The 23,644-nt window shown below is 41.6% G+C and overlaps 1 protein-coding gene across 1 annotated transcript in view; it reads left to right on the forward strand.

The window, feature by feature from the left end:
* Positions 1-761: 761 nt before the first annotated feature.
* Positions 762-23,644, forward strand: part of pcsk1 (proprotein convertase subtilisin/kexin type 1) — a 130,307-nt gene continuing 107,424 nt past the window's right edge. The window contains exon 1 of the mRNA XM_041187073.1: positions 762-1,095. Within this exon, the coding sequence (XP_041043007.1) occupies positions 913-1,095 (183 nt within the window). The 5' untranslated portion in view covers positions 762-912. The remainder of the gene's footprint in view (positions 1,096-23,644) is intronic.

Below are 23,644 nucleotides of genomic sequence, written 5' to 3' on the forward strand. Positions count from 1 at the left end.
ACTGTGCCAAATTGCTTCCTGTTGCATTTCCTCTTAATATGTGAAACCATTCTAACCCAGTTACAGGTTTAATTGGCCCTGTAACTGAGTCAACTGCTAATTTTTAAATCATTTTTTCTGCCGTTTAATGTAACATGAATATAATTGCAGCATTGGCGGGATTGTATCCATTAGTGTCTCATTTTGTGGACAGTGGAATCCGATTTGTCCCAAAGCCGGAGCTTTTGCAATTCGATCTCTACCTAGCTCTCCATCTATCTATCTAATCTGGATGAAGAGCGGCAATATGTTGCTCGCTGTCAGGAAAACTGCAATAACTAATGCAGATATGGTGCTTTCTGGAAAATGATCTCTCGTTTTTGGTTATTGCTGAAAAGTCTGTTCTTACGATATTACATTTGCCAAATGCATTTGCCCCGAATGCCACATCTTCCCCGAACATCGATGGAAACTATATATCTCCAAAAATAATTCTACAAGCCGGCGTTATTTGTCATTCTATCGATGTCCGTGGGGCTAAATGGACGGGTGTGATGGCTCTGAATGGCTGTCGAGTTATGTGGATTTCAGCAATGGACAGCTCCCGTAAAAGATGTGTCACAGCTCTTGCACAATGAATTCTCAGATAGCCTTTTAACAATTCCCCCCGGGAACATTTGGTCGATATTGCAGAAGGTACACTGGATTTGACGTCAGGGCGATGCTTTACGTAGCATTTGGTGCGTAAACACTTTCCCATTCAAGCTCGGAGGTTTACCACTTTCATTTCGTCTGACAGCATCCACCTCATTAGAAAGGCAGTTTGCTTCCTTCTCACTTACTACAGCAGCAATCCAAGTGCATGCAACGTTTGTGATCATTCTGCGGCTTTTACCTCTCTAAACCTCCTTCTTTTTGTATATCAATTTAATAATGAAACAAAAGTATTGTCTTTTCCTGCGATTTGCAGTTCTAGCGCTGTTTGCAATTTGCTCTACGTCGGACATTGCCAATGGAGAAAAACAGTACGTTAATGAGTGGGCAGTCGAAGTGGTTGGAGGACCCGAGGTGGCGAAAGCTATTGCCGAAGAACTGGAATATGATTTCGTGGGTCAGGTAAGTATTCATTAATTTGAACCTATACCAATATGTGTACCGGGAAACCCAGTTTCTTAAATAAAGAGTCACAAGCGAAGTAAATCTGATAACCGATAGTGCTTGTGTTAGAAATTCACCAATGGAGATAACTGATGTTATAACATCGTATGCGCCTACAATATATATGGAGCAGAAGACAGTGAGACATGATAGTCTCAATTGCTTTCTCAGATATTTACTCTCACATTTTATCACAGGAACAGACAGCGACCAGCTTATACTCAATTTCCTTCAGAGATGCGGCAGATCACTTAGACCAAGCGTCCGGCGTATTTCTAGTTCAGGGAATGATATTTATTATGCAGGAGATGACAACACACACATTAGTTTCAACACTTCAAAAGGCAACAATTCTGAGCAACAAGGATGGTCGTTCTGTGTACTTGGTCAACAGTAAGATTGAATGGTTTTATAGCCAAGTACAGTGCGATGTTGAACGTAATTTATATATCATAATGTATGCATATACACACACACACATATATATATATGCATTCATACCTTACGCATGTTCCATCTTTTCTGATTTTAACTTATCTAACACTGGATTATTTCTGCCATGTGGTGTGTTATTCAATCCATTCGTGAGCGTGTGTTCTTAACCAAGCTTTGGAAACAGTTTCTAGTGCTTAACGTGATGATTTCAGGAACCTAGCCCACGGTGGCTCAAATATGTGCTTAAGGGATAGATGTAAAGTTGAATAAATGAATAAAGCAGTGTCGATGAACTGCAGATAAAACGCAATCTATGACAGTAAACAGAAAAAAGGGCAAGAAATGGAGAGAGAATAAGGACAGATTAATATCGATATCATAATAATCTCACAAAATGTGCTTTCGGATGCATGTTCCAGAGATTTTAGGAGTTTTCGTCTCTTGTTCTCAGTTATTAATCTCAATTATACAGAACAGTGGAGCGGAACATTAAGGATCAGAGCGCAGCTCTATGCATATACAGGATACACAGAGAAGGGAAGGAAGGAAGGTGCAGATGATACCAAGGAGTCTCTAACTGAAGATATATGCTAGGAAATACGTAGACTTGATGGTTCACATATCATTTCCCAAAGTTTGATCATTCTCCACAGGGATCAATTCGCTTTAGTAAATGCGAGATGGATTTAATTTTATAGATTTAGTTCATGGCAATTTGAAAGCGATGAATCTTAAGCTTGTATGTGGAAGAAATGCTACCTACTGATCCGTCATATGAAACGAACTGTAGAATCCCCGACGCCGAGTAATTAGGAAGGGGAATAACGTCAAAGCATATTGGGAATACACAGCCAGTTAGTCATCATTTGAAAGAGAGATGACGGGTGATGAAGTTTGGGCTATGCACCCTCAGATAGTGAAATCATTATACAGTATGAAACCAAATACAATAGGAGTTCAATATATGCTCGATCTAAATACATTCCCTTTAACTTGCCGATGGAGTAACTGACACATGTAAGAAATGTTACTAAATCGACGTATTGTTGGTCGGGATCAAAAATATTCCATGTCCTAAACTGGATCTGGAGCCGTATCTTCTCTTTATGCGTGAAAAAAAAATCAACCAATGACAGGCAACGCTTCAAACTGAACGGCAACCTGTTTTTTTTGAGAGAACTCCACAACATGATACTTTGTCATTTTGGATTCCCTAGCTATCCAATCAGATCGCTGGACCCTACTGACCGGAGAAACCTGTATTTATTTCAGATTTCCAGCATCCACCGTATTTTTTTGTGACCCAATCTGATTATTAAATATCTCACCTTCCTACTATTACCTTATTGTACAGATAGAAACCTGGCTATCTCTATCCCTCTCATCTCAATAAAGGAACAAAACAAAAGGCGAGCTTATTTTGAAGTGACACCAAAAGATGTTCTGCTCTGTAAAGGAATCAATCGGTTCTTCCATCCAATGAACATTTACTTATTGAGTTTTATTGTAATAGCTCATTAACACCATTAATTTTCTCCAAAGTACATTTTAAAAGTTTGGGATTCATTTGCATGAATCGTTCTTCGATTACTGGAAGCAAAATTTGCAATAGTATAACAACAATGTAGGGATTTTCAAACACCAGCTTTGTACAGCGGTCTACATCTGTTGATCAAAAGTGTGAATTGTGAGCCAGCTGAGCAAGGTTATTAAAATGTTTAAAGATAATATTTAAAAGGGGTACTGATCAGAGCTAAGCTCAGTTATCTGGTGTGTTCTGACCAGTTTACTGTGCAGTACAAATATAACCTCCTGCAGTTCTGACCACACAAATCCTGGTATTTCGTTTGCTGTTTTAAAACTGCTTGCTATGTATCATCAATCTTAGCTCCCTTTCTAAGTCTATTTTTGTTTTGTTAATTCACCCCCATTCATTTACAATATACATTATAGTTCATTGATTTGCCATTAGTTGCATATATTAGTCAGGACATTTGACAAGCTGGTATGTGATTTTAAAATGTGGGTCAATATTGTAAATTAATGGTTTTAGTAACAAAACCATAAAATAATTAACCCTGCCACGATATGAGATAAACCGATACTGCAAATCAATACCCAGGTATATAACTTCAACAAGGTACCTTCAAAGGACTGAACTTAAACAATTTGATGGGAATGGGGAAAGTGGAATGAAGGTATAACTAAAGAAAAGCTCAGCTGAGGCCCAATGAGATACTTTGTAGAATATCCTGAATATGCAGGAGAGTCAAATCTGGTGGATTTAAACAAACATAAACTTAACTGGATTAAAAGTGAATAACGCTCGTGAAATTAGTATAACAAATTAGCCTAAAGCAGCAGGGAGAAAGAAAACTTGCTTTTATATAGCACTTTTAAGAACCACCATATATCTCAAAGTGCTCCACAATCTGTTATGACCAGGTTAGGAGAGGTGACCTGATTTCTCTCTTTGCCCCATTCCTGGTTGGCTATAAGAGTTTGAATTTAAAAAGGAAGTTATATTGTCAATTCAGTATATAAACTTAACTGTGTGTAGCTCAGTGTAAGAAATAAGCCAGCCAGGTTCCTTAAGTTAACAAGTAAAGAGTTAGTTATAATGCTAAAACACACTCAGGTGAAGATGACAATGATCCAGTAGCTTTTATGGTCATTTATTTACTGATAATCCACAAAATACCAGATTTATTCCAGAAAGTCTTCATGAAAAAAGATAGCAGTAGCCTGGCCTCCATCATAGGAGGTTCTACATCTAAATGTGAGCTGGTATGAGATTATTTATATAGTACCTCTGACTAGCAAAAAGTCCCAAGGAGCTTCACATGACCATGCCAAACAACTGAACCACAGAAGGAGATATTAGGTCAGATGGCCAAAGCTTGGTCAAATAGTTAGGTTTTAAGGAAGAAAACAAGGGAGAGAGGCAGAAAGGTGAAGGGATGGAATTCCAGAGGTTAGGGTTAGGCAACTGAAAACACAAGCACTGTGGTATGATTAAAATCGGTGATGTTCAAGAGGTCAGAATTAGATGAACACAAATATCTCAAGAAGGTTCTACAGTTGGAGGAGATTACAGAGGTAGAGAGGAGTGATGCCTTGGAGGGATTTGAAAACAGTTATAAGAATTTTAAAATGACGATATTGCTTGACAGTGGAGGTCAGTAAGCACAGGGATGATAGGTGATCAGGACTTGCTGCAAGTTGGAACATGGGCAGCAGATATTTGGACGACCTCAAGTTTATGGATGGCAGAATGTGGCACGCCAGCCAGGAGTGTATTAGAATAGTCAAATCCAGAGGTAACAGAGGCATGAATGAGGGTGTCAGTAGCAGATGAGCTAAGGCAGGGGTGAAGTCAGGCAATGCTAGGGAGGTGAAATAGGTAGCCTTAGTGATGGTGCCAATGTGTGGTTGGAAGGTTATCTCAGGGTCAAATGTGACCTCAAAGTTGTGAAAAGCCTAGTTTAGCCCCAAGACAGTTGCCAGGGAGAAGGATGGAGTCAGTTGCTAGGGAATGGAGTTTGTAGCGGGGACTGAAGACAATGGCTTTAATTGGAGGAAGCTCCTCCATTACTGGATGTTGGGATAAGCAGTCTGATAATTTAGCAGCAGTGGAAGAGTTAAATGAGGTAGTGGTGAAATAGAGCTGGGTGTGTACATGTAAAAACGAATGCTGTGCTTTCAGATGATGTCACAAAGCTGCAGCATGTAGATGAGAAATAGGAGGGGACAATGATAGATGCTTGGGAGATGCCAGAAATAAAGTTGACTGATATTGTACCTGAAATTAGTGAGAAAAATTATGAAATACTAATAGTGATCAGAAGGGATTCAGGAATAAAATGAAGTTTCTAATGGATTTGAAACAAACCACAAAGGTATTTAATTTCAAAGAAGGAGACAAGGCAAATCTGAGTAACTGTGAATCTATCAATGTCCTGGGAATTATCATTGACAACAAACTGACTGAGCCAGTCATGTAAATACTGTGGCTACAAGAGCAGGTCAGAAACTGGGAAATCTGCGGCAAATAACTCACCTCCTGACTCCCCAAAGCCTATCCGCCATCTGCAAGGCACAAGTCAGGAATGTGATGGAATACTCTCCACTTGCCTGGAAGGGTGCAGCTCCAACAACACTCAAGAAGCTCGACACCATCCAGGACAAAAAGCGCACTTGACTGGCACCACTTCCACCATCTTCAATATTCATTCCCTTCACCACCACCATCATTTATTCCCTCCACCAATGACATTTGTTCTCTCCACTACCGCCATCATCAAGGTATAATGCAGCAGTTCACCAAGGCTTCTTCGACAGCACCTTCCAAACCTGTGACCTCTACCACCAAGACGGACAAGGGCAGCAGGTGCATGGGAACACCACCAACTGCAAGTTCCACTCCAAGCCATGCATCATCCTGGCTTGGAACTATATCACCATTCCTTCATTATCGTTGGGTCAAACTCCTGGAACTCCCTTCCTAACAGTATTGTGGCTGTCACATTGACTGCAGTGGTTCAAGAAAGAAACTCACATCCACCACTTTCTCAAAGACAATCAGGGATGGGCAATAAACGCTGGCCTAACCAATAATGCCCACATCTCATGAAATAATTATTTTTAAATTAGCTTTACATCAATAAATGACAACATAGTGGAATTAATCAGTAGGAGCAAGTAAAAGGCTGCCAATATGGCAATGTGTTGGTGGAAGCCAATATGCCTTCAGAAGGGGGAAATCCTACTTCCCAATCTCATTGACTGTTTTTTTAAGGAAGTCATGTTCCAAATGAACTTTGGAAATCCCTCCAATGTAGTGTATTTAGATTTCCAGAAAAGAATTTCCAAAAAACCTTTGATGAAATTCAACATGAAAGTTTGAGACAACGGGTTTTCACGGTAAAACCTATAACAGAATAAGGAATTGGCTGAAAGTGAGGGAAGTGTCATTAAAAAACTGGCAAGTGATGTTGGAGGTGTTAATCTGAATGGAATGTTCTGAGGATTGGTGCTCAACATCTTACTGTTTCAAAGCTACACACTGACCTGAATTTAGAAAGACAGCTAATTTACAAATAAACTAAACTACATGAGGAGAGGAGGAGGGAAGTTGAGTCTGATGGGGCATCCAATAACTGCAGTAGACCATAGGTAAAATTTTAAAATGGCTGAAACTATGGAAGATGAATTTCAATCCAGGTATATTGGAAAAAATGTAGGAAGCAAATTTTACTTAATAGATGTTTTTGGATGATCTCAGTGAGATCCTATATGAAACATGTGGCTATTGGCTGAACATAGGAACAAAGGAACAAGAGTGAGCAATTCAATCTCGAGCCATTCAATGACATCATGGATGATCTACACCACAATTCAATTAATACACCATTGCACCATAATCCTCCAAACATCAGTTGATCTTGGTCTTGCATGTGTTGAAATGCATTGTGTCGACAGTATGCATTGCAGCCAGGATTCGCTAGTGATGGATGTTTAGACCAATAGATGAAATGCTGATCAAGCAGACTGCTTTGGCGCAAATGATGTTGAGCTTCTTGAATGTTATGGTAACTGTCCTCATCCAGGTACATGTTTAATGGGAACTCTAGCGTAAAATGAAGGGTAATATTGTTTGATTAGAACACATTGAAAACCTTGACTGGTATGAGTGATATAAAGAATACAGTTATTAACTTTCAATAGCATGAACCCTAAATTTGGTGATTACTGCTCTGACTCAGACACATTTTGATCACTAAATAACAGCCATACATGGTGGAGTGAACACAATTAGGTTCATACCACAAACCATGTGTGACCTGACTGCAAAACTGTGTCTTGAGAGAAACAACCATTCTTATTTCTGATTGGAATCTATGATTATAAGTACAGCATGCAATAATAGTAAGCAGTCAAAGATGTGACTCAAAATCTAGCTTCTGGAATGAGATTCTGAAAGCCTCCTAAAAATATTCAGTGATGGTCAACTATTATTATTTTGTAGCTGTGTTTCAAACTATCGCATTGTAAAACATTTTTGTTGTTAATATTGAGGTTTCTCTGATGACCTCATTATTATTCATTATCGATAATGATGTAATGGCTTCGATAGCCAGAAGCAAGATTTCCAGATTAGTTATTACAATTTGAATATTTTAGTGAACACTGATCCAGATCCAGCATTCTAAAATAAATAACACATGCCAAGAGAGTGTAGGAGAAAGTCGGAAAACACAGGCCAGTAACAAAAGAAATGAATACATACATGTAAGTAGATAAATAGTGCAGCTTATTATTAAACCCATGAACTCTACACCAACAAATAAATGCATGTTCTTTTCCCATAATTCCTTACAGAGCTTTTAAACTAACTTGTTGTGGAGATACTAAACAAGGTAACTCACATCCTGAAGAACAAGGATAGAGAGAAAAGCGCTTCAGCAGCAATGCCATTGAATTTCTCCAGGAAAATGGTCAATATGATATTAACAAAAGTCTGAGAACAGGCCAACTGTACAAACTTTCAGAAAGACACAGTGCAATAGAGGGGTGGGAGAAAAAAATGCATGCTCATTGCAAAAAATTATTTATTTTCAATAGTCCATCATTGCTATGATCTTATGTTTTTAAACATAAAATAAATAGGAAACAAACTTAATATTTCATACCTCATCATTTTAGGATCGCAGATATCACAATGTGGTTGATTCTTAACTGCCCTCTGAAACGACCAAGCAAGGTCAGTTCAAGGGCAGTTAGTGATGGGTAACAAATGCTGGCCGTGCCAGCAACACCCACATCCTGTGAAAGAATGAAGAAAAAAAAGTAAGGTGTCTGCACTTATTACTACTTCCTTCAACAACTATTAAGTTGGCACTATGCGCCTTGCCTGCCTTGGTTCTGCTCTACTATCAAGTTTAAGCTTCTCCAGACACAGAACCCATGCGTTATTTACTGACATTGTCCACTGAGGGTCTGGTTGATACAGTTCTGCTCGCTTCTTAGTTCACTCAGCTTCAGTGCCAGGTTCTTTGCTTCATAGTGTCTTTTCTCCTTGACTGAAATTTGATTTCTTCCCGTGGTTTCTGAGCTACACTGTGATCTTCATTTGGCTGCTGCTTTTCGTTCAGATGACATTCTCTGCTGGATTCTGTCTGTTCTATTAAATGGTCTGCTTGGAAATAAAAATCAGGAGAGATGTAAAACAGGCTGCAGATCTAGTATCACTTGCATTACACTATCACAATCAAAATCTACTTCATGGACTCTAGAGAACAGATTTTGTAATCTTTTTGAAGTGAAGCGCCAAATGGCTAGCTGTTTGTGCAACGCGGCTTAAAGCAGCACCAAGCTGACTGTCGCCAATTTCTAGGGCTGGATCATTTGAATAATTAGATAGGTTCAAGCATAGCGTTGATCTGTGCCAGCAGCTAGCTTAAGAGGCTGAATGGGAATTTGGGAAGCTGTTCACCGTTAAAGGAATATGCCCACTTAAATTTAAGTGGCTGTATTTGGGGCAATATTGTTTCAATCCTTACAAATCGTTCTGAATGCTTGTCAGAGAGAGAAATGTGCCAGGCAACATCGAAGTGCATGAAACCCCAATGTGGAGATTATGGGCAAGTGACAGGCTCACATTTTCTCCTGATCAACCTTTAGTGTGAGGTGAGAGTCCTGTCCGATACTCCAAGATACTTCACACAGGAAATAGCAGCACATTATATCTGTCAGGAGATGGTGGCCAAAATCATCTTACACAATATATGGGTGTCACCTATAACACTCTTAACTCTTGGGAATTCTGCCTGCTAGAAAATGTTCTTTATACTGTTGAGCTAATGTCATCTTTGCATTGATAAGGTGATGATTGGATTGACCTCTATCACATGCTGAATGCGTCTGTTTTTTTTTCTCTGCCATATTCCTGTGTGATAAAAGCCTTTCTTCTTTGTCAGGTTTTTCATGTCTACCAGTTCCTCTGTTGTTAAGCATTTACACTTCCTCTGAACCTTTTTAGTTTATATACTTCTTCCATTATCACTGCATTTTGCTTTGCACAATCGTCACTTTTGTCATTTAATCACTTCTTCCCTCCACCCTATCACACACCTCTCCTATTTGTTCTTTCACTGTTCATCTTCCAGTTTTGGTGAAAGGTCATTGATCTGAAACATTGGGCATAAAATGCACGTGCTTTGCACTGCTCCCAGCATACTACAGAGACCTCCCTGGCTTTTCTGGGGACAGACTGCACCACCAGCCATTAATTGTGCTGCCTGGAAGGCATTCTCCAAAGATATGATGTCATATTGTCTTTGAAAATATGATTTTTCAACTTTCAACTGGCTGGAAATTTTGCAATTTGAAATGAGAAAGAAAAAGCTGCTGTAAAATGCAAGGCCACCTTCCAAGAGGAAGATGAAAAGCAAACAAATCAGTCTCAGAGGAGTATGAAGAGAGAGAGATATTGCCTATAATTCAGAGACCTATCAACATTCATCAGTGTCTAAGGAAGAGACATTAAAATGCAAAGTGCTGGATATTGAAACAATGGCTGCCACAGACAGGCCCACCCAAAACCTCTTGGAAATGTACAATAGGTGAAGTATTTCAGGCCACGCTGAAGCCACTGCAGAGACATTGCAGAGGAAGCAGGTTGAAAGGTGGTCTCTCTCTCTCTCTCTCTCTTAGAACAAGTGTATTTTTCGGTTCGAAAGTCAACTTTACTAGAAATCGACCAGCAAACTGTGACCTCATAATGACTGCAACAGCTTCTACATTTGACCGTCTTTTACATCCATGAAACCAGCAAATCCAAATCGGCTGCAATGTTTAAACATCTATGCCTCCAGGACAACTATATACAGGACACTTAACCATATATTCTTTTAACCTTTTTATTATTGGACTCTAACTTCCTCTATTTCTTATACCTGTGTGTGTGTGCGACATTGTGTTTTTATTTCTTTTCTCAGCTTTAGTGGTTAATAAATTTGCTCTTTCTTTAACTTAAGAAAACCTTGTTTGATTGGCTCCTTATTATTCACCGTTTAGATAGTTAAATGCATTTGGATTCAGAAAAGGCACATCCTTGTGAAAAGTAAAATTAAATCTTTGTTGTGACCAACTGAGGAGGTTGAACAGTGGGGAGCCAATTCACTGCATCTCACCTGGTCATAACAATGAGTAAATGCAGTTGCGTCCACAGCATGCTCTCAAATAATTTGAGTTGGCACTATCCGACATACATAGTCCAACTGGCTAATGTGTCCCCAGGGTTTCAAATTTGGACGAGTGTCATGGCAACACCTGCATTGCCCACTCTTGGAACAAGAAGCCTGAAGCAAAATAGTCCATGCGATAGCGTTATTTAATGAGCCAGGCACCCTGAATGCTACTGTTGCTGCTTGTAGCTATTCCTGCCAGGAGATCTGCCATCATGTTATGCTATGCTCATCTGTATTGTGCCATCCTCATACATCCACTGTATCTCGTATGTAAACACTCTGTGATGTCCATCATCCAAATATGCATAGGTGTGACCCCTCTGTCTGCTGCCCTCCACTTTGCCCTCTGGGAGAGATCTCTGGAGCTTTTCAGCTCTGATCAGCTAACTGAAATACTGACCTTTTCTTTTCTGGATGTCACTTTTTAGAATTCTTTTTGCTTTTGCTATTTCAAGTAGCTCTTCATTTCTCTTATGGTCTGTATATGGAGTTTTTAGCATATGTCTTAGCATCCACATTTCAAAGGCCTCTAGTTTCTTCCACAGAGCTTTATTTATTGTCCAGGTTTCTGAGGCATATAGGGAAGTAGATAGAATGAGACATCGTATGAGTTTTTTCATTGATACAAGCTTGAGATTTTTTTGTTGTTAACACATCCTTCATCTTCACAGAGCTACTGGCTACGTTTCATCAGCAAAGCGATGGTAGGTGTCATTGACAGTGCTATCAAGCATACTTACTCAGCAATCAGGGCCAGAATATTGCCGTCGGCATGTGAGGGCGGGCCCGACACGCCGACGCACAAAACCGCAGAACTGTCAACGGCCTATTAAGGCCAATAAAAAACCAATTAAAGTTCTTACCAACTCATCCCGTGCAACCTCAAGGTTGGCGGGCAGGCGAAGAGCCCGAGCGGCCTTCGTCATTTTCATGAAACCTCATCCACAGTCAGAATGAGGTTTCCTGAAAGTTTAATAAAATAATTAAATAAATGTTGCTAACTGTACAAACATGTCCCAGCTCATGTGACACTGTCACATGCTTGGACATGTTTAAATAATTTTTCAAAACCTTTATTCAAGATTTCCATTACCAGCTCCATGCCTCAGGGAGATAGTTACGTTCTTTCGCACGCATGCACACAAGAGCACAGGCCCCAACTCTCCCTCCAATCCCTACTGGCCGTGCATCACACTGGGCGGGCCTCAATTGGCCCACCCATGTAAAATAGCAGCGCTCGGATGATCGCGGGTGGTGATCAGCTCCACGCCCACCCCTGCACGCTCCCACCCAGCCCACGAATCATAAGAAATTTTCTGGCCGAGATACTTATTGATGCTCAGTTTGGGTTCCGCCACGGCCATTCAGCCCCTCACGTCACTACAACCTTGTTCCAAACATGGACAAAAGAGCTGAACTCAAGAGGTGAGATGAGAATGACTGCCCTTGACATCAAGGCAGAATTTGATCAAGTTTAGCATCAAGGAGTCCTAGTAAAACTGAAGTCAATGGGAATCGGGGAAAACTCTCCACTGTTTGGAGTCATACCTATCACAAAGGAAGAGGGTTGTGGTAGTTGGAGGTCAATCAACTCAGTCCCGGGACATCACTGCAGGAATTCCTCAGGGTAGTGTCCTGGGTCCAGCCACCTTCAGCTGCTTCATCAATGACCTGTTCCCCATCATAAGGTCAGAAGTGGGGATATTCGCTGATGATTGCACAATGTTCAGCATCATTTATGACTCCTCAGATTCTGAGGCAGCCCATGTCCAAATGCAGCAAGACCTGGGCAATATTCAGGCTTGGGCTCGTAAATGACAAGTAACATTTACGCCACACAAGTGCCACGCAATGACCATCTTCAATAAGAGAGAACCTGACCATCTCCCCTTGACATTCAATGACGTTAACATCACTGAATCCCCCACTACCAACATCCCGGAAGTTACCATTGACCAGAAACTGACCTGGACTAGCTATATAAATTCTGCAGCTCGTAACTCACCTCCTGACTCCACAGAGCCTCTCCACCATCTACAAGGTACAAGGAAAGAGTGTGATGGAATACCCTCCACTTGCATGAATGAGTGCAGCTCCCAGAACACTCAAGAAGCTTGACACCATCCAGGACAAAGCGGCCCATTTGATTGGCACCCCATCCACTTCCTTAAACATTCACACTCTCCACCACTGGTGCACAGTCGGTGGTGTGTGCCATGTATAATATGCACTGCAGCAATTCACCAAGGGGTCCTTTGACAGCACCTTCCAAACCCATGACCTCTACTACCAAGATGGACAAAGGTAGCGGACTCATAGGAACACCACCACCTGCAAGTTCCCCTCCAAGTAACACGTCATCCTGACTTGTAAATATATTGCTGTTCCTTCACTGTCTCTAGGTCAAAATCCCAGGACCCCCTTCCTAATAGCACTAACATTGTTTGTGTCTTTTTGGTGTTCATATCAATCCATATTTGAAATGGCCAGTTTTACTTGATCTATGATATTTTGTAGGGCCTCTTCTGGTTCTGGAAGTAATGCTATGTCAAGTTCTTGTCAAGTTTATGCTCTCACCTCTAATTTTTACCCCAGAAGTACATCTAATTCTCTGAACATTTGTTCTGTGTACAGACTGAATAATTTTGGTGACAGTACACAGCCTTGCTGTACTCCTCTCTTCACCTGAAACATATCTGAGTGACCCTCTTCTAGCCTGATGGTCTCTATTTGGTCCCAAAATAGGCTGTGGATAAATCTCACATCTTTACTGTCAATGTCACATTTCAGCGTCACATCTGTTAACGTTTATTGATAGGCCATGAAGAAGCATTCGATTGTGTTTATTTCGAGAGATTTATCGAAGATTGTTCTTAAGTTAAATATTCCTTCTCTTGTTTCTACTCCAGGTCACCAACTTCTATTTCAAACGTGTTATAACTTCTTTCTATTATGATTTTCAAGTTCACTTTAATGGGATGTCTCATTGAGCTTATTGTTTTGAAATAATTGCATCCCATTGCTTTAGGTTTCTTAGATAACAACAAATAATGTCTCAAATCTTTTGGAATGTATCCTTTGGTATATATTTGATTACAAATTTCTGTTATCACTTCTAATTCTGTTTTTCCAGGGAGTTTTAGATGTTCTCAAATTGCTTTCTCTATGTCATAGTCATAGAGTCATAGAAGTCTACAGCACAGAAAAAGGTCCTTCAGCCCATCGAGTCTGCGCCAGTCAAACAAGTACTTAACTATTATAATCCCATTTCCAGCACGATGCCCATAGCCTTGTATGCCATGGCATCACAAGTACACATCCAAATACTTCTCAGGTGTTATGTGGGTTTCTGCCTCTACCACCCTTTCAGGTAGTGAGTTCCAGATTCCCACCACCCTCTGGGTGAAAAAATTCTTCCTCACATCCCCTCTAAACCTCCTGCCCCTTACCTTAAATCTATACCCCCTGGTTATTGATCCCTCCACCAAGGGGAGAAGTTCCTTCCTCTCTACCCTATCTACGCCTCTCATAATTTTATACACCTCAATCATGTCCCCCCTCAATCTCCTCTGCTCCAGGGAAAATAACCCCAGTCTATCCAATCTCTCCTCATAACTAAAACTCTCCAGCCCAGCAATATCTTGGTAAATCTGCTCTGCACTCTCTAGTGCAATCACTCTATAATGCGGAATCCAGAACTGCACGCAATACTCTAGCTGTGGCCTAACCAGCGTTTTATACAGTTCCAGCATAAGCTCCCTGCTCTTATATTCTATGCCTCAGCTAATAAAGGCAAGTATCCCATATGCCGCCTTAATCACCTCATCTACCTGTCCCGCTACCTTAAGGGACTGATGGACATGCACATCAAGCTCCCTCTGATCCTTGGTGCTTCCCAGGGTCCTACCATTCATCGTGTATTCCTGTGCCTTGTTTGTCCTGCCCAAGTGCAACACCTCACACTAATCCGGATTAAATTCCATTTGCCACTGATCAGCCCACCTGACCAGCCTGATATTATCTTCCTTCTAAGGCTATCCTCCTCACTATTTACCACCCTACCAATTTTCATGTTATCCACGAACTTACTGATCAACCTCCTACATTCAAGTCTAAATCATTTATATATACCACAAACAGCAAGGGACACAACACCGATCCCTGTGGAACCCCACTAGACACAGGCTTCCAGTCACAAAAACACCCCTTGACCATCACCCTCTGCCTCCTGCCACTCAGCCAAAAATTCAATCAAATTGGTCAGACATGACCTCCCCTTAACAAAACCATGCTGACTGTCCTTGATTAATCCCTGCCTCTCCAACTGTAGATTAATTCTGTCCCTCAGAATTTCTTCCAATAGTTTCCCCACCACTGAGGCTAGACTGATGGGCTTTTCCTGTACTCATCCATTTCAAAGTATTCTTCACCTCTGATAACATAATGTTTGAGCCTTCGTTTGCCTCTATCTTGAGGACTCACTCAATTTTGATCATTGTACAATTTACTTATATATCTTGTCCATCTTTAGGCTATTGCATCCCTCTCAAACAATATTTTACCATCTTAGTCTTTTATGGACCCACTTTCTGCTGTTATCCCTTTCTTTCTATCTGTCAAAGATTTCACCTTCTGGTGCATAGTTCTCATTTTGTGATTTATTTCCAGCTCCAATATTTCATCACACATCTCATTATACCATTTCTCTTTAATCTGCCTACAAGCATTTTTCATTTTCTTTTCAACTTTATCCTACTCCAATATGTTTCTTTTCTTTTCTCTTTCTATCATCATTGCTAATATCTCACCTGTCACCCACTCATTGTTTCGTTTTCTTTTCTATTTTGGTAATATTTTCTTTGCAGCACATTGTATACTCTCTTTCATGCTTTTCCATTTGCTTTCTATTTCTTCTTCTGAGACCTCTGTTTTGATTTCACAATCCTGAGACATTCGTATTTGTTTTAATGCCTCCCTGATGTTCCCATCCTTCAACATGTCAAGGTTGAAATAGTCATACATTTTTTTTTGGTGTTTTCAGTTTCAACTTAATTTTTGCCCCAAGGAGAGAATGATTTGAATTTATATCCATGCCAGGATATGTATGAATATTCTTTATACTGTTTCTAAAATGTTGTTTCACCATCACATGATTTCTATGCACATTGGCTGGACTTGTACATGTACTGTCTTCTTTTTTGGTTGCTTAAAGAAGGTGTTTGCCACCCTCAGATCATTTTCTTGACAAAAGCGTATCCATCTTTCTCCTATAATAACAGAAAATGCTGGAAAAATTCTGCAGGTCTGGTAGCATCTGTGAAGAGAGAAACTTATGACCCTTCTTCAGAACTGTGAAAAAGAGCCATATGTTACCTCTGTTTCTCTCTCCACAGATGCTGCCAGACCTTCTGAATTTTCCAGCATTTTCTGTTTTATTTCAAATTTCTAGCAACTGCAGCATTTTGTTTTTATCTCAATCTTTCTTCTCTTTCATTTCTCAGTCCAAGACCATATTGACTGAAATGCTTTCCTGATGTTCCTTCACTGATTTTAGTGTTTAAGTCAACCTTTACAATTACCATATCAGTTGATTAAACTTGATCATAACACTTCAGGATGTCACCATAAAATGCCTTTATTTCCTGAACACTGTAATTTTGTGTTGGAAACTTGTATGATAACCGCATCACAAGGCTTTCCTTCAATCTCAATCAAGATCACTCTTTCTGAGATTGGCCAGTAACATTGAAACAATCTCTTGTACCTTATGTTTACTAGGATTCCTATTCCATTCCTATATTTCTCACTTCCTGAGAAGTAAAACACATGATTCTTCTTTTCCATCTGACCAGATTCTAACTATCTTCCTTCTGCAAGTCCTAGTAAGTCAATACAATGTCTATGCATTACCTGTATGCAGTTATCAAGCTTTTCTGCCGTTATATCCCATGTTCGTGCACTCAAGAAACTACCTTTTCCATTGAGTGTAACGGTCTCAGAAGCTGACCTCCCTTGTGAGTTTAGGTTAACTTTGTCATAAATTTGTTGGTTTCTTTGTTGGGGAAGGGCTCCTCCTTCTCTATCCACAACATAGTCAGCTGCAGTGGACCCAAACTCTTCTGTATCTCCTATTCTTCAACTATGATTTTCCATGGCTAACTATGGGGCATATACTGTGTGAGGTCCTGGATTCTTATGTAACTGGCCGCATTGCTTTACTAAGTGTCATGACTGGGCCCTTGGGTGTGTCATGCATCTTGCTGGTCTCTGTCTTCTGAGCCATTGTTCAATTAATTTGTCAGGATCTTCTGCCTCTCCCCAGACTTCATGCACATTAGAAGGGGTGACACCCCATACCACACCAGCTGAAGTTGATGAGCCCTTCACTTAGCCTTGCATGACGGCTGAGTTGAGATCCTGGGGTATGACTGCTGGTGTGCACAACCAGCTACTTGGAGTCATAAGTAGGAGTTGAAGAGTTATAGGACACCAGACTCCACTGTACCCATACTCCTTTGACGTGGGTGTGCAGCTTGGCAGGGGATCAAGGGATTACAAACATTTCCCATACTCCCTGATTACAGCTAAGTTAAATTTTTGGAGCTTTTTCTATTGGCAAGTGCCCAAAAGTACTCTGGAGTGCCTCTGGAGGTGTTTTAGTGAGTTCCTGCATTTGCCAGTGAGTGTTGATGCATCCTCACAGGGATAGCAGAGGAGTTGGTGACCTGTGCATCCAAAAACTGTAACAGGTATGAGGCAGCAGTGTCAGTGCCTCTAGGTCTGCAGGTGTGTGAGATTGTGGTGGAGTATCTGGATTTTAGGCTTGAGTCCTGAGTGCAAGGGAGTGTTGCTAAGTGAGTGATGGGAATGTGATGCATTTAGCAGCGTGAAGGTTGGGTGGTGTGCTGGGTAAGAAATGCCATGTGAAAATGCATTCACTGACATTACTACCCAACTGAGATCACTGGACCTCTTCTGGCATTGCTGTTAGTCCCTAGGTTTCCAGACTCCGGGAGTTAAATTTCCTGAATACCTAGTCCCATTCACTTCTGAGGGTGGTCCTTGAGGGTCTCAGCACCCCCCACCCCCACTCCATGGGACTATGGCATTTCTTCTTATGCCCACCAGCACTTTGAATAGCTGTGGCACCACATTCGTCACCATGGATCCCTCTGTCCCTGGTGTTCTGTTTCCAAGAATTTCCATTGCAGTACTCTTTATGTTTATCTTCCTTTTAAGAGACAGTTTACCTTTAAACAGGTATTTATCCCTAAATCAACATCACAAGAACAAATTATCTGGTCATTATCACATTGCTGTTAGTGGGAGTTTGCTGTGCAGCAATTGGCTGCTGCATTTCCTGAGTTATTGACAGTAACTACACTTCAAAAGTACTTGGTTGGCTATAAAGTGCTTTGGGGAATCTTATGGTCATGAAAGGCACTATATAAATGAAAATCTTTCTTTCAAGTCTTCCTTTCTATAAAAATTGTTTTTGTGTGGTGTAGAGGTGGTCTAGCAAGTAAAATGGAGTTGTGAGGCCTTCTGCCAAAACTCCATTGTCGTATTTTTGAGGTCAAGATGGGGTTCTTCGGCATTTGTCTATTTTCCCTAAGTAAGCTACTCAAGACCATAGCTTGTTAAAAATCATTATTATTTATTTACAGCTCTATGTACATCTAGGAACACTGCACAAGGTTGGACGTCTCCTCCCCCCAGTTCTCTTACTTAGTCATGTGTCATTACGTCATAGTTACATCTGTATCGGGTGACTCTGATATTAACCCTTTACTCTATATCTCTGCCCAAGTCTTTATCACAACCATATACATCCTCCTAAATCTCCCCCCAAAATCTCGGACTTCACAGGGTTAGGCTGAGGAGCCTTGACCAACCTTGTTCTGATCTCCTTCTGAGATCGAGGACATTCGGCACTCTCTCTCAATTCAATAGGAGTGTTCTTCTTCTGGATGGCTGCAGAGCTTTGATTTGTTTCTTGTTCCTTTTCTCTGTCCAGGTCTGAATTGTAAGCCCACATGTCAATTGGTCTTCTTTCCAAGGATTTTAAGTTGCTGTGGTTTCTCCTGGACCACCTCAATCCTCAGGATTGATCTCAGCTGTGGAACTCTTTTTATTATTATGCCTCTTTCTGTTGGTCTCGTATCCATACTCTCACCCAGGATGTGACCCTGATAAGTCTTGTACTCTGTGTCTGAAGTTGAAGTGACAAGCCTGTTTGTGTCTCTGTTGCTCCCCATGCTTTTTAACTCTCTTATGGTCAGCCTAGGTGGTAATTGGTTCTAATTGCTGTTGCAGAGCTAGAAGTTGTGTTATTAGTCATCTTCCCATTAGCGACTGATGGTGAGGACCCATTTTGTAACAGTGAAGTTTGATAACTAAAAAGTTGAGATCTTCATTCTCCTTCATCAAGTTTTTGATGGTTCTACTAACTCTCAGCTTTTCCATTCACTTGATGAAGCCAAGGTGAGGTTGTCATCTGAATGAATCCATATTCCTTTACAAATAATTCGTTAGCAAATTGTGGACCATTATCTGACACTACAAAGCCTGGGATGCCCGTATTGCATAGATTCACTTCAGTCAGCAAATGACTACTTCCACAATGACACTGTGCAATCTGTTCACTTCAAGACATTTGGAGTAGTACTCAATGACAATAGGAATATCTTGCCTTTAATATCAAATAAATCCATCAAATAAGTCCTTCTTTCCATCATAAGGTAAAAAATAGGGATGTTCGCTGATGATTGCACGATGTTCAGCACCATTCATGACTCATCAGATACTGAAGTAGTCCATGTCCAAATGTACCAAGACCTGGACAATATCCAGGCTTGGGCTGTCAAGTGGCAAGTAACATTCGCTCCACACAAGTGTCGGGCAATGACCATCTCCAACAAGAGAGAATCCAACCATCGCCCCTTGATGTTCAATAGCATTACCATCACTGAATCCCCCACTATCAACACCCTGGGGTTTACTATTAACCAGAAACTGAACTGGACTAGCCATATAAATACTGTGACTACAAGAGGCTGGGAATTGTGCAATGAGTAACTCACCTCCTGACTCCCCAAAGCCTGTCCACCATCTACAAGGCACAAGTTAGGAGTGTGATGGAATACTCTCCTCTTGCCTGGATGAGTGCAGCTCCCACAACACTCAAGAAGCTTGACACCATCCAGGGCAAAGCTGCCCACTTGATTTGCACCCATCCACAAACATTCACTCCCTCCACCACCAATGCACAGTAGCTGCAGTGTGTACCATCTACAGGATGCACTGCAGGAATTCACCAAGGCTCCTTCTACAGCACTTTCCAAACCTTCGACCACTACCATCTTGAAAGATGAGGGCAGCAGGTAGATGGGAAAACCACCACCTGGAAGTTCCCCTCCAAGTCACTCACTATCGTGACTTGGAAATATATCACCGTTCCTTCACTGTTGCTGGATCAAAACCCTGCAACTCTCTTCCTAACAGCACTGTGGGTGTACCTACACCACATGGACTGCAGTGGTTCAAGAAGACAGCTCACCATCATCTTCTCAAGGGCAACTAGGGATGGACAATAAATGCTGGTCCAGCCAGCGAAGCCCACATCCCGTAAATGAATTTTTAAAAAATTCCAGCACTCCCATGGCCTTGATGGAAAAGTGGAGGGTGACGGTAGTTCTATTTGCACTTGGCTGTTCACTGCACATGTAAGGCAATTCAAAATTAGTTCTTCAATACTATGAGAATGAGTAATGCCTGGCCACCAGAATTATTGCAGGACTCTTGCTCAACATTATGTTATCCCTAAGTGATCTTGATGAATATTTTGGAGGATATCAAGCCGAAGTATTCTCGAAATGACTATTCTGTCATTAAAAACTAGGAGATCATCAATGATGTGAGGTGCTTTCTATGTTCGAAGTACTGCTGTAGCACTGGGTTGTTAGGAGTATAGCCTGGTCATCCTTCCAGACAGTGTTCCTTTATCTGGGTACATTTGTCACCTTGCTGTTGTGCTTGTTTTATCTCCTGCAGCTTCTTTGCAGTAGCCAGTAGGTGTTTGGTAATGCGTGATGTATGCGCTTCTACCTCCTTGATGAAATTTGAATCCTCCATTTTGGTTCCTTTAACTGGTATTCTTGATTGTGTATCTCCTGCTGCCTGGTTCTTCCCTTGAACATAGTCAGTTACTGAATCACACCTCAGTCTGAAACATTGGGCAGGCGTGCACACACCCGCCTGAACAGGAGTAAAGTAGTGACCGATGACGTTGGGCGAGTGTCCCAACGTCATTGTGCACTTGCACGATATTTCGGTCAGCGGGTTTGTGTGGGAGATCTCTCACCGACAATTAAGAGGGCTGTTAAACCCATTAATTAATCAAGTAAATATCATTTATCCATGCCCGTTAAACATTATGGTTGGTAGCTGGGCAAATAGGCCAAGTGACCTTTGGGTTTTTGAGGAAACCTCATTCACGGGCAGGATGACGTTTCTGATGTTAATTAAAAATAAATTTAAAATTTTTAGAACTCATTTTCAACATATCCCTGCTCATGTGTCAGAGTCACATGAGGGGACATGTTTTCCTTTCTTTTGAAAATTTTATTTTTAATGTGAAAAATCCTCAGCTCCCTGAGGCAGCTCTGTGCCTTCAGGGAATGTTCACTCAGCGTGCCCGCATGCAGGCACTGACTTCCTTGCTCGCCCTCCTCTCCTTGAACCCAGAAGCGCTGAGGGTATCAGAGCGCGTTTCATGCTGGCCAGCCATTATTTGGGCGATTGTCTGTTGTGCAGCCGCTCCTGGGCCTGCCCGCCTGATGAGGTGAAAAGTCTGCCCATTGAGTTCTAGGTGGCATCTTTGCAACGTTTGGAAGATTGATTAATAACTTATAGCTGGTTTCAATTTTAAACTGCAATCCTATCATGCAGTCTGAGAACTTCTCACATGCCCAGGTTGCTGCCAATGCCCCCTTCTCAATTGTAGCATATCTTTTTTTCTGTGTCTGTGAATGGCCTTGAGGCACAATAAACTGGTCTACATTTACCCCTCTTTGTAACTTGAATAAACTGTACCCAGACCTGTAGACGAAGCATCCACTGCCAATAAGTTCGGCAGATTTTTTTCATTTATTCTTGGGATGTGGACATCACTGGCCAGGCCAGCATTTATTGCCCATCCATAATTGCCATTGAGAAGGTGGTGGTGAGCTGCCTTATTGAACTGCTGCAGTCCATGTGGTGTAGGTACACCCATGGTGCTGTTAGGGACAGAGTTCCAGGACTTTGATCCAGTGACAGTGAAGAAACAGCGATATTTTTCAAAGTCAGGATGGTGAGTAGTTTGGAGGAGAACTTTCAGGTGGTGGTGTTCCCATCTATCTGCTTCCCTTATCTTTCTAAATGATGGTGGCCATGGGTTTGGAATGTGCTGTCTAAGGAGCCTTGGTAATTTCCTGCAGTGCATCTTGTAGATGTACACACTGCTGCCACTGTGCATCGTTGATGGAGTGAGTGAAAGTTTGTGGATGGTTTGCCAATCAAGTGGGCTGCTTTGTCCTGGATGGTGTCAAGCTTCTTGAGTGTTGTGGGAGCTGCACTCATCCAGGCAAATAGGGAGTATTTTATCACACTCCTGGCTTGTGCCTTGTAGATGGTGGACAGGCTTTGGAGAGTCAGGAGATGAGCTGCTCAGCACAGCATTCCTAGCCTCTAACCTGCTCTTGTAGCCACAGTATTTATATTGCTTGTCCAGTTCAGTTTCTGGTCAATGGTAACCCCCAGGATGTTGATAGTGGGGGATTCAGTGATGGTAATGCCGTTAGTTGTCAAGGGGCGGTGTTTAGATTCTCTCTTGTTGGAGATTGTCATTACCTGGCACTTGTGTGGCGCGAATGTTACTTGCCAATTGGCAGCCCAAGCCTGGATATTGTCCACACCTTGCTGCATTTGGACATGGACTGCTTCAGCCTCTGATGAATTGTGAACGGTGCTAAACATTGTGCAATCATCAGTGAATATCCCCACTTCTGACCTTATGATGGAAGGAAGGTCATTGATGAAGCAGCTGAAGATGGTTGGGCCTAGGACTCTACCTTGAGTGATGTCCTGGAGCTGAGATGATTGACGTCCAACAACTACAACCACCTTCCTTTGTGCTAGGTATGACTCCAACCAGCGGAGAGGTTTTTTCCATGATTCCTATTGACTCCAGTTTTGCTAGGGCTCCTTGATGCCATACTCAGTCAAATGTGGCCTTGATGTCAAGGGCAGTCGCTGTCACCTCACCTTGGGAGTTCAGCATTTTTGTCATTGTTTGAGCCAAGGTTATAATGAGGTCAGGAGCTGAGTGGCCCTGGCGAAACCCAAACTGAGCGTTGGTGAGCAGGTTATGGCTAAGCAAGTGCCATTTGATAGCCCTGCTGATGATGAAAGTAGACTGATAGGGCGGTAATTGGCCAGGTTCGATTTGTCCTGCTTTTTGTGTACAGGACATCCTTGGCCATTTTCCACACTGCCGGGTAGATGCCAGTGTTGTGGCTGTACTGGAACAGCTGGGGTAGGGGCATGGCAAGTTCTGGAGCACAAGTCTTCTGTACTATTGCTGGAATATTGTCAGGGTCCATAGCCTTTGCAGTATCCAGTGCCTTCAGCCATTTCTTGATATCATGTGGGGTGAATTGAATTGGCTGAAGACTGGCATCTGTGATGCTGGGGACCTTCGGAGGAGGCCGAGATGGATCGTCCGCTCCGCACTTCTGGCTGAAGATTGTTGCAAACGCTCCTGCCTTATCTTTTGCACT

Source organism: Carcharodon carcharias, chromosome 4 (assembly GCF_017639515.1).
Source record: "Carcharodon carcharias isolate sCarCar2 chromosome 4, sCarCar2.pri, whole genome shotgun sequence".
In the NCBI taxonomy this organism is placed as follows: Eukaryota; Metazoa; Chordata; class Chondrichthyes; order Lamniformes; family Lamnidae; genus Carcharodon; species Carcharodon carcharias.